The 13,936-nt window shown below is 34.7% G+C and overlaps 2 protein-coding genes across 5 annotated transcripts; both read left to right on the top strand.

Annotated features, from left to right (window-relative positions):
- Window positions 1–2,454: 2,454 nt before the first annotated feature.
- Window positions 2,455–5,905, top strand: LOC112274796 (uncharacterized). Of its 2 annotated transcripts, none has more exons than XM_024504563.3 (10): window positions 2,455–2,661; window positions 2,869–2,949; window positions 3,362–3,432; window positions 3,558–3,622; window positions 3,803–3,915; window positions 4,196–4,339; window positions 4,667–4,753; window positions 5,076–5,141; window positions 5,258–5,338; window positions 5,461–5,905. In XM_024504563.3, the coding sequence occupies exons 1-10, from the start codon at window positions 2,599–2,601 to the stop codon at window positions 5,536–5,538; spliced, it is 849 nt and encodes a 282-aa protein (XP_024360331.1). In that variant the 5' UTR covers window positions 2,455–2,598; the 3' UTR covers window positions 5,539–5,905. The 2 variants fall into 2 exon arrangements, with proteins under 2 accessions (XP_024360331.1, XP_024360332.1); XM_024504564.3 differs by having other exon boundaries at window positions 2,458–2,661; window positions 3,343–3,432.
- A 5,454-nt stretch (window positions 5,906–11,359) lies between these two features.
- Window positions 11,360–13,684, top strand: LOC112275063 (glucan endo-1,3-beta-glucosidase 1). 3 transcript variants are annotated; one of them, XM_024505018.3, is made up of 4 exons: window positions 11,360–11,656; window positions 12,360–12,683; window positions 12,937–12,970; window positions 13,202–13,684. In XM_024505018.3, the coding sequence occupies exons 2-4, from the start codon at window positions 12,383–12,385 to the stop codon at window positions 13,320–13,322; spliced, it is 456 nt and encodes a 151-aa protein (XP_024360786.1). In that variant the 5' UTR covers window positions 11,360–11,656; window positions 12,360–12,382; the 3' UTR covers window positions 13,323–13,684. The 3 variants fall into 3 exon arrangements, with proteins under 3 accessions (XP_024360786.1, XP_024360784.1, XP_024360785.1); XM_024505016.3 differs by having other exon boundaries at window positions 11,579–11,992; XM_024505017.3 differs by having other exon boundaries at window positions 11,632–11,850.
- The last annotated feature ends 252 nt before the right edge of the window (window positions 13,685–13,936 follow it).

The following is a 13,936-nucleotide window of genomic DNA, read 5'->3' as shown; positions in this document are numbered from 1 at the left end:
AGCCACAAATAAAGACTATACAACTGGATTCTTCACTATGACAAACCAAAAAAAATATTATACCATCTGTCAACCTTGCTTGTTGTTTTAATATACTTGTACGGTTAGGAGTCACAAAATTAGATTGTCATGCATTACTTGATTCAGGAGCCTCTGCATGTTTCATTGACAAAGAATTTTTTAGATCATACAAAATTTATACAGTCAAAAAAACCAAAGCCGTACATGTAGAAGTAGTAGATGGTCGACCTTTATTCTCTGGAGATATCACTCATGAAACAATTCCATTAAAAATAATCTTTCACAATCATAGCAAACAAGTAGTATTCAATATCATTAGATTACCATCAAGTCCAATCATTTTAGAACACTCATGGCTTAAAAAATATAATCTATGAATAGATTGGATATCATGAAAGTTAGAATTTCTTCTAATAGATCCTGGAATCCTTAGATCTATAAAAAAAGCTTCTAATACCCAACAAGCCAAAATTTAAAAAATATTTATTTATCAAAGCTAGAACATTTGTGATGGTGGCCAAACAAGGTACTATATTTGCTTTCTATGCAAATCCACAATCGAAACCTATGGTTGCTACAACAATAATTCTAGAGGCTTATAAGGATTTTACAAATATATTTGAAAAGAAAAATGTAGATATCTTGTCAAAGCATTGTCCTTACAATTGTGTAATTAACCTTCAAGAAGGTGCTCAACCACTGTTTGGACCCATCTACAATTTATCTCAAAATGAACTTACAACTGTAAAAGAGTATATTAAGAAAAATCTGGCTAAGAATTTATTCAACATTCCAAGTCACCAGCTCGTGCTCCGATATTATTTGTGAAGAAGCAAGATGGATCCTTATGAATGTGTGTCAATTACCACGGTCTTAATAAAATCACAATAAATAATTGATATCCATTGCCATTAATATCCAAACTTCTTGATCAACTTAGCCAAGCAAAAATCTTTACAAAGATTGATCTACAAGGTGCATATAACTTGGTATGGATTAATGAAGGAGATGAATGGAAGATAGCATTTCACACCAAGTATGGATATTTTGAATACAATGTCATGCATTTTGGACTTACCAATGCTCCAGCCATATTCCAACACTTAATTAATGATATATTTTGTGAGTATCTTGATGACTTTGTTGTGATCTATTTTGATAATATTCTGATCTTTTCCAAGAATCTTGAAGACTACAAAAAACATGTCTGCCTTATGTTGAAAAAAATACAAAGTGCTAGGTTATATACAAAACTGGAGAAGTGTATATTTCATGCACTTCAATCAAATTTGTTGGATATATTATTTCCAACAAAGGCCTTTTTATGGATCCAAAGAAGGTACAAGCAATCATCAATTGGACAAAGCCAAAAACTATAAGTATTATAATACTTACTTTGTAAAATAAATATAATTATATAAAATAAATTATCTTTATATTAATATAAAGATATAAAAGTTGTACAAAATTCTATTATCAAGTATATAAAAATAATATTTATCATTTTTTTATTCTTAAATTTATATAAAATAGATGACTTTTAGTTATAGAAATCCTATGCTTTCTAAGTCTCTTCTATTGTCAAAAATGTAGTAACAATCTTGATCAGTTTTATGATTAAAGACTAAATAGTAAAGAAGAAAACTATTAGAATGTAAGTTTTTTGGATAATAAAGGTTAGAGGGTAGAAAAGTTCAAGTACAAGATTATTGAATAACAAAGATTGGAAAGCAAAACTATTGGTAATTGAAGAATTGATGCAAAACTTTTGGAGGATAGAGAGTAGATACAATAACAATCAAAGTAGAGATGTAACAAAGGTTAGAGAATAAGATTATTGGAAGCTAGAGAACACATGCAATAGAAGTCAAAGAACACACAAAATTGAAGATAGAAAGTATCAAAGATTAAGACTGATAGTAAGTTAAAATAACAAAAAGTAAAACCTCTAGAGAGTAACATGGAAGAATGAAGGTGAATGAGATTGGTTGAGAGCGATAAGAAAGAGATGAGCGGAGAGCAAGAAGATACTATGGCTATAATTCTTATCTCACCTAAGAAAAATAGTTTTCTTATTTGTAATTATTTTGATTTTGTTCCATTTTTTGTAAATACTTTTAGATTTGTTCCTCTATTTGTAAATTCCCTTTTATTAAACCTCAAGTTATGACTATGTTATGAGGACATAAGAAGTGGGATTATAACTAAATCCAATTCTTTACTATTCCACAACCCGTGGGGAACAATGCAACCTGGGTTGATAACGTGGTGTTCAACACAGTGTACCCGCCACTGTACATACTCAGTCCACACCGGTACCTCAATCCAAACCTGATGGCTGGTATTGTAGGCGGGTATTACAGGCGGGTTCTTGCATGAGAGCCCGGTTATCTATATAGAACATTCTCAACATCTCTTCCAAGTTGAAGGCGAAGGAAAATTGGTAACAGCTCCGTTTCGACGGCTTCGGTGTCGGACTTACTCTGCGTTTCTGGGAATAGGCCTCGTTATTCAGGGTTCGAGGACACTGGTTTCGTTTCGTAGGCAGGCTGTGCAGCTGGGAGAGGAACAGGCGACATGGCGCCGGGGTTGGGTGAAACCATCAACAAATTGTTGGACCTGTGTCGTGCGCATCCTGATGTACTGTGAAATGCTCTAACTTTTAGTTTGGAGCCCTAATTTTTCTTCTCATTGGTCTGCCGCTAAAGTTTTTAGCCGATTATGTTTTATTAGCTCGTGAGAGAATGGTTTCAGGGAACTCGTCCTTGGTCCTTGATTGCGATACGCATAAATTTTCTCTCCCTCTCCGGGCTGAGCTGGGAAACTGGGTATGGGAACAATGTGCAGGGATTGCCTCAAAGAGTCTTGGATGAAGAAATTCCAGATTTAGAAATGCTGAGCCAAGCTCTCAATTTTTTGCTTTCGAAGGTGCGTTTTTGATGGCAATCAGCTATTTTCATCGGGGTTTAAGATTAGGGTTTTTTCATGTAAATTTTACGTGATTAGATTTAGGATAATGAAGTGAAGGAATGGACAATGAATTTTTTTAATAGAGGTCCCTCTCCTATGGCGTAGAAATCTCATCATATGAAGCCTGCTAGACTGTCTAGTTATTTCATAATTCATCACTACCTACTCTACACTCAAAGATCAAACCATACTGTCTAAATATATTTTAAAGAGCTAAGCAGCAACTGCTCAATTCTTTATTCCAGAAAAAATATCTTATGAAATTAAAGGGCACTCTAAGTTTTCTGATGGTTTTTTTCCTGAAATTTTCTTATGGTTCAATTCCACATGATTCTGACGTTCTGATTGCAGATAATGTATGTGGGTGCAGCAAAAGTTGGTAGTGTTTACGCAGGGAGACAATATTGTATATAAGGAGCAAAGTGCTGATGTAGCAGTGAAGTAAGTGTTGGTTTCTGGAATATTTGAACTGAAGTTAGTGCAGTTTTGGTTTATTTAGAGAAGTGAAGCTCTTGATGATTTAGAAGCGAAGTTTTTTGCAACTGACAAGTGCTTAAGGTATGCAGGTTCAAAGGACTGTCTTCAGAAGATATGCTTGTCTACCAATCGATTGAAGCAGCTGCAAATCAAGGTACTCATTTTAAGTAAGAATGGGTGTTTTGGTGATTCGAAGGATGAAAATTCTGACAAAATGCTACTGTTTTGTCTAATATTTCAAATTAATATAATGATTGGACGTGTACTCCATTAAGTGAACGCAACTACTTTGATCTCTTTAAAAGAGTTACTTACCCATCGGTTCGTCTTACAGGGATATGGACTGCAGATTTGAAGAGAAGAACGAACTTGCAACAACCACAAATTAATAAAGCGTTGAAGAATTTGGAGGGTCGTAGCTTGGTCAAAGCTGTAAAGACTGTTACGGTACGATTTCGTTGTGCAATTTTTCGCCGCTGAATTATTAATGTTATTGTGTGCAGTTTTCATTTCTTAAATTTTTTAGCGCCCTAATCAATGTCATCGCACTCGTTGATACTAATTTGTTATCACGTCTATGGATGACTATCGCGAAAAGTCGGATGAAGTGTAAACTTCGAATAGAAGTGTTTTGTTGGCCTATTGTTCCTGAGGCTATGCGACTCTTCGGCATTAGGGCATGCTTCTCATACTGGAAATGACATTAAAATCATGAACGTTTTTGCAGAACAAGAATCGCAAGGTGTACATGCTCTTTGACTTAACTCCATCTCGAGAGGTCACTGGTGGTGCTTGGTATACAGAGCAAGACTATGATGCAGAGTTTGTGGATGTTGTTAAGCAACAATGCTTGCAATTCATTACAAGACAGGCAAGGCTTTGAAACCACCCAAGCTATGTATTGAACATTTCATTTTCCATTGTCATTCCTCTTGTGAGGCCTCTTGTTATTGGAATCATGTCCAGTGTGATTCATCGATTTTCTCTGTAGGATTTTTCCAACTTGCTCAAATCATGAAGTCATTGGCAGTCACCTCATTTCGATGCCTTTGCGTCATTTGAAATCTTGCCTTTTCTTGACGTAGAAATTGATCGTGTCAAATATGAATGTTTGGGGAGGGGGTGTTTTGGTGGTCCTCTAGTTGGTATCTTATGAGGTTGGGGTCTCATTGCAGGGTCCCCATGTGTGTGCCTGCAGGGACTAGCCGATTTAGAGGCTATTGCAGATGCTATTAAGAAGTCAGGTATCACACAGGTTGAGCTAGGGTTGGAAGAGTTTAAGCAGGTGAGCGCTCAATCAGTTGTCTTTCTCTTTCATGCATTTGATGAGCTTGTAGATATTGATCCTAAATGTGATAGTGGGAATCCGTATTACTTAGAAATTGTTGTTCTAGGTTTGATCATCAATGCCAAATTTTCAACCGTAAGCCTAACCAATTTCAATCAAAGCTCTTTTGAATATTGCTCTTTTTGTGAGTCTTATCTATTCAATCTATCTGTTCATGCCAAGCAGGAACTATAGATCTTAGTATATTTCTTAAATTCCACATTGAAAGGTTTATAGAAGGGAAAGATGTAAGTTATTGGAGCTTCCTGTGATGGTGTAGATCATGGACACCCTTGTATTGGATGGAGATGTCGAGGAGACTATGGGTGGCGGAACATATTCCTCTGTGAGTAAACTTGGTAGTAATCATGAGGATCTGCTTTCGTATGAAATCACTTTAAAAAGGGTTTTTGCTTTCTCCTTGTTTCCCATATAAGCATTGATTCTGTGAAATTGGTGCAGGATACTTTATGTTACAGGGTTGCTAAAGCACGTATACCTGAGACCTCAGCACTTACAAACGTTCCTTGCGGCATATGTCCTGTAAGTGTTCTTTTGAGTTATATGACAGGGGCTTTTGTTGTGGGTTGTGGATATATACATGTTTTGTTGACTCCGAACGTCGTGTAACTTTAGAACTAAGTACATTATTGTTCAATTTTCAGGTTTTGCATGAGTGCCAACCGGGTGGCCTTGTATCACCAGAGACATGCGTGTACTTCAATGACTGGCTTTCATTCTAAGAGTGCTTCTCAAGGTTTTATTCAGCGTGCGCAATGTCGACTCAACATAGACTCATCTTTCTTATGTAGAAAAACACCTTCTACGCACACCAACGTGCATCAACATGTAGAGAGCATGATACGCCCTTGTTAGCTCTGCCGGCGCGCACAGTGCATGCAGTCGATCGCTTCCGTGAAGCGATTGATGTTAGGTGAGGATACCAGATGATAAACAGAGGCCACATCTGAAGTGTTCAGAAAATCGCACGTCAGTTGCAGCACCTTGTTCACAGTTTGCGGACTAACCTCATCTATTTCGCTTTGCAATCACAAACACTACTGATTACATTACAATTAACTCGGAGGAAAAATCAATTTGTTTCCTTAATTTGTTCTCTTGTTCTCGAGTATACTTCCAACATACGCAAGTCTCAGATCAATCCATCTATGCTGAAATCATGATAAGCACACAAGGTATTTCGGGATGTCGATTATTAATTCTCTTAACAACCTCAGGCATTCGTTTAGTACGTCTCAGATTTTTCGTAAGTCACCTAAACTTTTCAAAAAGTCTTAGAAGGAAATTCTTCAAAGAAATGAGGAAGAGCTTTCCTAGTCTAATAACCAAAGATATATCAACTACTTGCCATCGCAGGCCACTTTGTAAGTAGGAACACCTAAGAATGATCATCAAAGGTGTGAGTAGATATAAAGCTCTTACCTTTAAAAAAGTAGAATGAAATCAAGCCAGACAAAGTATATCATGTAATAACCATGGTCATAGCTCCAGTAGAAAGGAACTAAAGTTTTTGGCACCAAGGACAATGTGGTACACTTTGTTTAGTAGAATCTCATGACACTTGAAAATCTTAACATTAGATAAATTCTTAACGATGTAAAAATTAAAATCAATAATCCAACTTAGGCTTTTTTATAGATTTGTGGCACAAAGTCTACAAGTAACTTAATATATAATATGCCATAAATACAAAGATTTATTTTGTGGCATGACATTATGTTAAAATATATGTATAAATATATATATATATATATATATATATATATATATAATCACAAGAATATGAAAATAATATCATTATTAAATATTCATCTTTAAACTTATATTCTAATTACAATGACTTTATAATTTTTTTGTAATCTACAACATAAATCATAATATATGATTTTTATACAAGATATAAATAAATAATTATCGATAAGAAATCATTTTAAAATAATAAACAATAATAAAATCACAACATTTTGACAATATTTAATTTATTTTAATAAGAAAAATTGTAATATTGAAACTTATGGCAAAGTTTTTTATAAACTTAAAATTAATCCAAAGACATTTATAAAATTAAACTTTAAAGTACACTATTAAAATGAAATATTTAAATATTTATCTTAAAATTAACGTTTATTACCTCAAAGACACAAGTTGACTATTGTATTAAAATTAGATTAGGAGCTCTTTGGGTGACCTAGAAGGTTCACCACTATCCCAATCTTGCTACCACATGACTACAAGTTATATATAATAAGAGCACATATTTAATTTATTTGGATGTTGCGGTTAAATTAACTACTAATTAGTTAATTATATAGTTTTGTTTTTTATTTTTTATTTTATTTTATTTTTTTCTCTTTTTCTTTCTCTCTTCAAATCTAACTTTGCTTTTGTAGTTGTAAATACCTTTTTAATCTATAATGTTTATATGGCCTTCAAATATTGCATCAATTATTTGTAATTCTATACCAAAGTTATCAAAGTATAATCTTTAGGTTAAAAATAAATGTATATATTTAAAACTTTATCATATAATATATTTTTTTTTAATAGATATTGACTTCTTTTTGTTTTATTTATATATAAGATTCTTTAATATCTCTACAATAATAATAATGATTACTATTATCAATTTGATAAACTTTAAAACATTAAAAATCCTACCATATGCTTGAAATACAAATCAATCCTATTTCTTTGTGGTTCAAATCAAAACAATAAAAATTCCCTCAAAAATAGCAATTTATTCAAGTAAGTTATATTTTTAGCCATTAAAGTTACTAAGAATTAGAAAAAAATACTTTTCAAAATATTTCTAAAAATACTAAATATATATTTTATATGAATAAGATACATATGAATAATTTTTAATATTTTTAAAGAAGAAACATCTTATAAAAATTTAAAATATCAATTGATAAGTTCAAACATTAAATGATTTGATGTACACCATGAACAAATAATATGTAATATACAAAACTTTTGAATTTTAATATATATGTGTGTATATATATATATATATATATATATATATGATATGATATTTTATATAATCCAAAGAATTACGTGATTTCAAAATTTTCATATAATTAATGATGAATTAGTAAAATATTTTATAATAATTATTAATCAAATTTTGTTTAAATAAGAAAATAAAAAATCATTTAGCTTATTATTTTGTGTATATTTACGTTGTTACAAAAAAAATTAAAAATGAAATTTTTGAAAGGTATTAAATAAAATTTTATTTTTAGACGATATTTATATAATATAAAAACTAACACAATTTTTGAATTTTTTATTTTTTATAAAAAATATTTCATCACAATATACATTAAATAATTAGACAACATTTTTATACAATTTATTATATATATTTACTTTTTAATTAGTTTAGAATTAAAAATTTAATTGAAATTTATAGATGGCGCTTCTTTAAAAAATTATAAAATCATGTATTATTCTATGATACTAATCTGTTTTTATTTTTAAATTTTAAATTTTATTATTATTATTATCATAGTAGAGAGAAAGAGAGGGAGAGAGAGAGAATTTATGGGTACACCCCCTTTTATTGTAAAGACACGTCACCATGCCACACACTCCTGCATTCATATCTTTGCAAAAACTAAGTTTATTTTATCTTGTTTCTTATTTGATTTTGATAAATTATAACAATAATGAAATATAGTTTTTTTTTTTTTTTTTTTTTTTTTGATAAATAATTGCAAGGAAAAAAGAATTAAAGGCTAAGATAATTTGAAGCCATCGAATACAGATGGATAAGGGTATATCAAATTATGATATTAAGTTTATAAATATAACTAGAATCAGAATTTAAGAATTGTGACTTTAAATCAATATTAGTTATTTTTACACAAGTGAGTATATAAAAATGCATGGCACAAAGAGGTGTCTATGAAATAAAAGATGATATCAACCTATTGGTTTCTTATATATATAAATATACATACATGTGTAAAAATTAGTCACAATTAAGTTATCAAGAAAATTTTATATTTCCTAATAGTATCTAATTACTTCTTTAAATAACTTAGATATATCATTTTTAAAAATTGGTTCTTATTTATTTCCAAAATTATATCACGATATTCTACCCCAATGAATCATATGCTAAATCCATTTAAATAATATATAAAAATAAAATAAAATAAAATCTCTTTCAAAGTAACTCTCAGCTTTTTTTCATAATAAATAATTTATAAATTTCTATATTCAAACATTATACCATATGTCACTGTCCACCTTTTTTACTTGTTTGATTTAATGTGCTCTAATTCTCTTAAGAATGTTTATTATTAGTAATATAATTATGTCAATGAAAAGTACAATTTTATTTCCATATAAATCTGTTAAATTATAAAATTTCACTATCAATGTAATATTTCGAAATTTTAAAGACATATACTTGATATAATTTAATGCAATAGAATGTAAACCTGTGTATATTGTAAAAACATTACAATGATATTTTATATTTTAAATTGAGATGAAAAAAATTGTATATATATATATATATATATTAACATATATATTTTTTAGCGCTAATAGGTTTCTAAAATGAGATACACTTGTACAGAATCGAAGGCTGTGCAACTCAAACATAATATTGCCACTTGAGTTCATTCTTGTGACGGTATTCTACTGGGACTTGGAGCCACTTTTAGATTAATAAATTGAATGATGAATTCTCTTCACAGCTAGAGAGTTGGGATTGATCCAAATCCATTTACACCAAGTGTCAAGATAATTATTTCTTAAAGAAAATTTATATTTAAAACTATGCCTGTTTACAACCTTTACAAAAAAAATTAGGCTCTCCATACAATTAAAACAAACTCTACCATCTATTATAACATTTTCTTATCACTGTAATTATCATTATCCTCTCCCAAGCCAACTTTACACCTTGGAACTATGCAGCCAAGTCAAATTTTACTCTAATTCATAACTTTCACCTGACTTTGACTTTCGTCCATTGCCTTGAATTTCAAGGCTCTGAACCCTAACCCTAAACCCCAGCATTCTGATACTTGCCGTCTTATCCTTGTTGGCACATTGATGGATAGTGATGCTCCTAACTCTGGAGCACACAATCTGTGAAAAAATACTGCTGCCCCTCGAAATGTGTACCTGGTGATCGTGAGAGAGTTTTTCAGAAACAATTAAATTGAATAAATTGAGGCCCATGGAGATCTGGAAGTGGCGGACAATTTGGTTTAACCAATCTTTCTGATGAATGAGCTAAAGACTTTAACAGATTACTGCTCTGGCACCCAAACTATTGGGCAGATCTGAGGCCTGCCCCTGATGAAACTTTGGGTAGCAGCCGAATTAAATAAAATAAAAAAAAACATAAACAGATAAAAGAAATGAAAGTTTCAATAGATTCTATGTATTTGAGGGGAAAAAAGAAACATGAGTTTGTTTGGATTAGAACTCTTGGCTTGCATGCTCCCCCTTGTGAGGACAGCAACTTGCCATAATAGAAGCATGGCCAAATGGAACATGGCTCATGTGTATGGCTTTCATAAGAACAATTTTACTAAAAAACAACAGTGATAATAAAAATAATTATATTAAACATTGTCATTGGTATTTTGATGCATGTAAACTTAATACCCCAATAAATGACTAAGTGAACTATGGTGCAGCTCTTTTTTAAGAACGCTTGATGATGTTGATCCATTGTTCTTCAACTAAAAAATATTTATTTTTAACATAGTAATTGCTCACAACAATTAAAAACTAAACAATAAACAACCATTAATTAGACTCACTTTCACAAAATGCTCAATTACATTCAAGCCTCTGAGCATGGCACAAGATTAGTTACAAATTGTTGTTCTTAGCCACATACTAAGCTATCAATCCCTTTCAACCAAAAAACAGATTTTTTTGTTTACAATATCCAATGCACTATACAAACAAACAGTCATTTGGCACAAAAAGAGCTGAAAACTAAGTCATGGGTAGCTTCCTTCCTTCAGTGCTTTCAAGCATTGTCAGCAATGGTTTCACTCTCATGAAACTTTGAGTCCATCTCATACAGTTTAAGAGTTATTTTCACACAGTTGTAACCTGTCTTACATCCAAAGCAGCTTCATAAGCCTGGTACCTAAAAATCTCTCTGATTTAATAGGTTCCAGCATTGATTTTGACAATGTGAAAGGCAGAAAAACAGTGTTTGATAACCCATCTTCACCCTCATTTCCTTACCCGAGCATATCAAAGCTGCAATTTCTTACAAAGCCATGGGATGGTTTTAGGAAGGTAGTGTGAAGCTGGAAGATTAGCATTGAATTGGTGAACAGTGAAAAGAAATGCAGAAACTTATGAGGCAAGAAATAAGAAATGAAAACAGGAAGAGTGGAGTGTAGGAGGGATGTGGTTGAACTTGTCCCCTGCACCGTCTGACAGATCTCTCGCGCGTGTTGCTGGGCCGCATCAGTCCTTTGGCGCCGCAGCATTAGCTGCGCCCGACATTCAAGAGGTAAGAGGAATCCTAAGTAATTGTGCTCCTGCGGATCTGTCACAGTATCCATGAATCCGTTCTCCTGCTCCGATCCCTTCCCCTCAATACAGCCGCCAGTTGTTTTCCTCTCCATCGTCGACGTTTTCCCCTCATGCCAACTAAATGCTCTTGGTCCGATCGTAAAACTTGACACGCTTGGAATCTGCCTCGGGAATCAATCGTCTTCAAGTTCCCACTTTCTCACGTTACCCGATGCTGCTGCTGCTGCTGCTGCAGTTGATTAAGCTGTTTTGACCACATTGGTTTGCAACGTCGCTTTCACAACCGCTGTTGGGTTGGGCTTGCCTCCGGTAATTTGCTTCGCATCCCGACAGTGTGAGTATAGTTACCTTTTCCGGTTGGGAGAGCGGAGGTTGAAGTTTTGGAGTTAAGCTGGTTCGCGGAAGAGGCAACCGGGTCTGAAGTAGTGGGTGGTGCCGGAGCAATCGTACTTAGCGGAAAGGAGTTATGAGAGCACAGACACGTGCTATTGCTTTTCTTTGAGGTTGGGCTCGTTCGTCTAGCGATTCAGCGCAGAGCAATTCACGCAGTAGCCGCTGTGAGTTGGGGAGTGTCGAGGATAATTTCCGCGATGAGTCACGTCGTGGCTGTAGCGGCTCTGTTTCTCGTTTCACATTGCCTGTTAGGTTTGTTGCTGGTCACTTTGTATGTGGAAGTGCGATTCTGTTTTTGTGCTTTGATCAGATGGTGAAGTTCTCGTGTACTGTAGCTACCTCGGAACCTGTTGTCACAGAATCGTAAGCAGAATTGTTGTCTCGCTAGTGACACGTACCTCCAAGTTCAGGGCTCTTCTGCATCGAGCACTTCGTCCCTGGGAAGTCAATGGAAATTCTTATGACTTCGCTGTCACGCTGTTGCACCTACGTTCTAGACCCAAACTGTGCCTGTAATCTGACTTCTGTGACGGATTTTCACCAAGGGTTAATTGAATATTAGCACATCCTGCTCCGATTTGTGCTAATGGTTCTGAGAAGTATGATACCTATTGTGCAGGAGTTGGGGGAGTGGGAGTGCCGATGCAAGATCTAAGCCTTGACAGATCTCATGGACGGCGGCTAGCAACCCAGCAGTGGTGTATAGCCAAGCCCAACCTGCAAGACGCCAACTACCAAGGCGCCTTGGACTGGGCATGTGGACCGCTTTCCGGACAAGGACAAGTGAATTGCGGGCCTATTCAACCAGGGCAAAGCTGTTATCTACCCAATACATATCAAAGCCATGCTAGTTGGGCTTTCAACGCGTACTACCAAACTCACGGCCAAACAGCTCAAGCGTGTGACTTCCAGGGCACAGCCGTCATCTCCACCACTGACCCCAGTGAGTTATTATGTCGTCTGGATTTGTGTAAAAGAGATCTTTTAGGTTGCAGTTTTTACGTCGTACCTGCTGATATCCTCTTAGCATGTTTTGGGTGCTTTTCCCTCACTACTCCGGAATTAGCTGTAAGGTCAAAAGTAGCGAGGAGCAGAATTCACGACTGAATTGTGAACCCTTTCTCAACGATTTTGAAGATCTCACAGGCTAATGTCAGTAACTAACTTTGTTCTACTTCGTGTGTCTCTCGCTGCAGGTACATCGACCTGTCCATACACGGCATCAAATGGGTAAGATTGCCGTTGCATGCTGAATGGGTGTCAATTTCTTGGTTGTGGGCATACTTGGAGTTTTGCTGATTGGGATGCACATTATAGCGTCTCCTTATTCTTTAATTCGGTATTATACATCGCACAAGCTGTGCGATACTGTAGTCCAATTGAACCAACAGTGAAATCAGAACACGAGTTGATGCTGAGGCTTGGACACAGATGAGTTGTTGTAATTGTTGATGGTGCCAGGACAACAAGTGCTGGAATTAATTCGACGAGTGGGGCCGTGAGCGACTACTCGACGCACACAAGATCCCTCCCATTTATCTCAGCATTGGTTTCTGTGATTTCATTCTTCATCGCAACTTAAAAGGTTCGTGCTGGGAGCCTGTGGAGGCGTGCCTGTATTTTCGGTATCTACAGAGCTTCACTGATTCTCATGGTTTCCCTTTAAAACCATACACCCAATCTCGAAGCCTTCCTATTAAGTTTGAACAGCAATTTTGATGTATGTGGGGATTTTGAGTCGAAGGAGTAGAGGCTGATTCTAGTGGCACATGAAGAATCTATAACTTGTCCAAGCAACTACATGTTTGAGGGCAGAACTCTCCGAAACCCATTATGCTAGAGCAGAGGGAAGAAAGCACGTGGATATTCGTAGCATCCTGATGTATTCAACACATTTATGTATGTGCCACTAAGTTCGAAATTCAAACAAGTATTTCGCCCTAACTTCTCTCTTCGTGAGATCATCTAGTGTATTTCTGTTCATCAGTACCCCGATCGTTGTTGTTCATTGCCAAACGTCAAAAGCCATTCCAGGATCACGGAAAAACGTCCACCTCAGCACGTCATGACAGATTTAAGAGCGGATGACACCTCATGGGGGTTGCTTGTGGAAAATAGATTGATGTATCGACAACGAACAGATGGTCATTGGGAGAGGCGTGGGGGCAATGCGGAGAGTCGGGAGCGATGGCTGCC

The sequence above is a fragment of the Physcomitrium patens genome, chromosome 22 (genome assembly GCF_059467195.1).
Source record: "Physcomitrium patens ecotype Gransden chromosome 22, ASM5946719v1, whole genome shotgun sequence".
Taxonomy (NCBI): Eukaryota; Viridiplantae; Streptophyta; class Bryopsida; order Funariales; family Funariaceae; genus Physcomitrium; species Physcomitrium patens.
Note: the sequence above shows the minus strand (reverse complement) of the source record. Positions and strands in the feature narration are given on the sequence as shown.

Coding starts and splice junctions, on each gene's coding strand:
- LOC112274796 (XM_024504563.3), top strand. CDS start 2,599: ATGGCGCCGGGGTTGGGTGAAACCATCAACAAATTGTTGGACCTGTGT. Junction 3,433..3,557: donor AGTGCTGATGTAGCAGTGAA/GTAAGTGTTGGT, acceptor TAAGGTATGCAG/GTTCAAAGGACTGTCTTCAG. Junction 5,339..5,460: donor TTCCTTGCGGCATATGTCCT/GTAAGTGTTCTT, acceptor TTCAATTTTCAG/GTTTTGCATGAGTGCCAACC.
- LOC112275063 (XM_024505016.3), top strand. CDS start 11,938: ATGAGTCACGTCGTGGCTGTAGCGGCTCTGTTTCTCGTTTCACATTGC. Junction 11,993..12,359: donor CGTTTCACATTGCCTGTTAG/GTTTGTTGCTGG, acceptor CCTATTGTGCAG/GAGTTGGGGGAGTGGGAGTG. Junction 12,684..12,936: donor CATCTCCACCACTGACCCCA/GTGAGTTATTAT, acceptor CTCTCGCTGCAG/GTACATCGACCTGTCCATAC.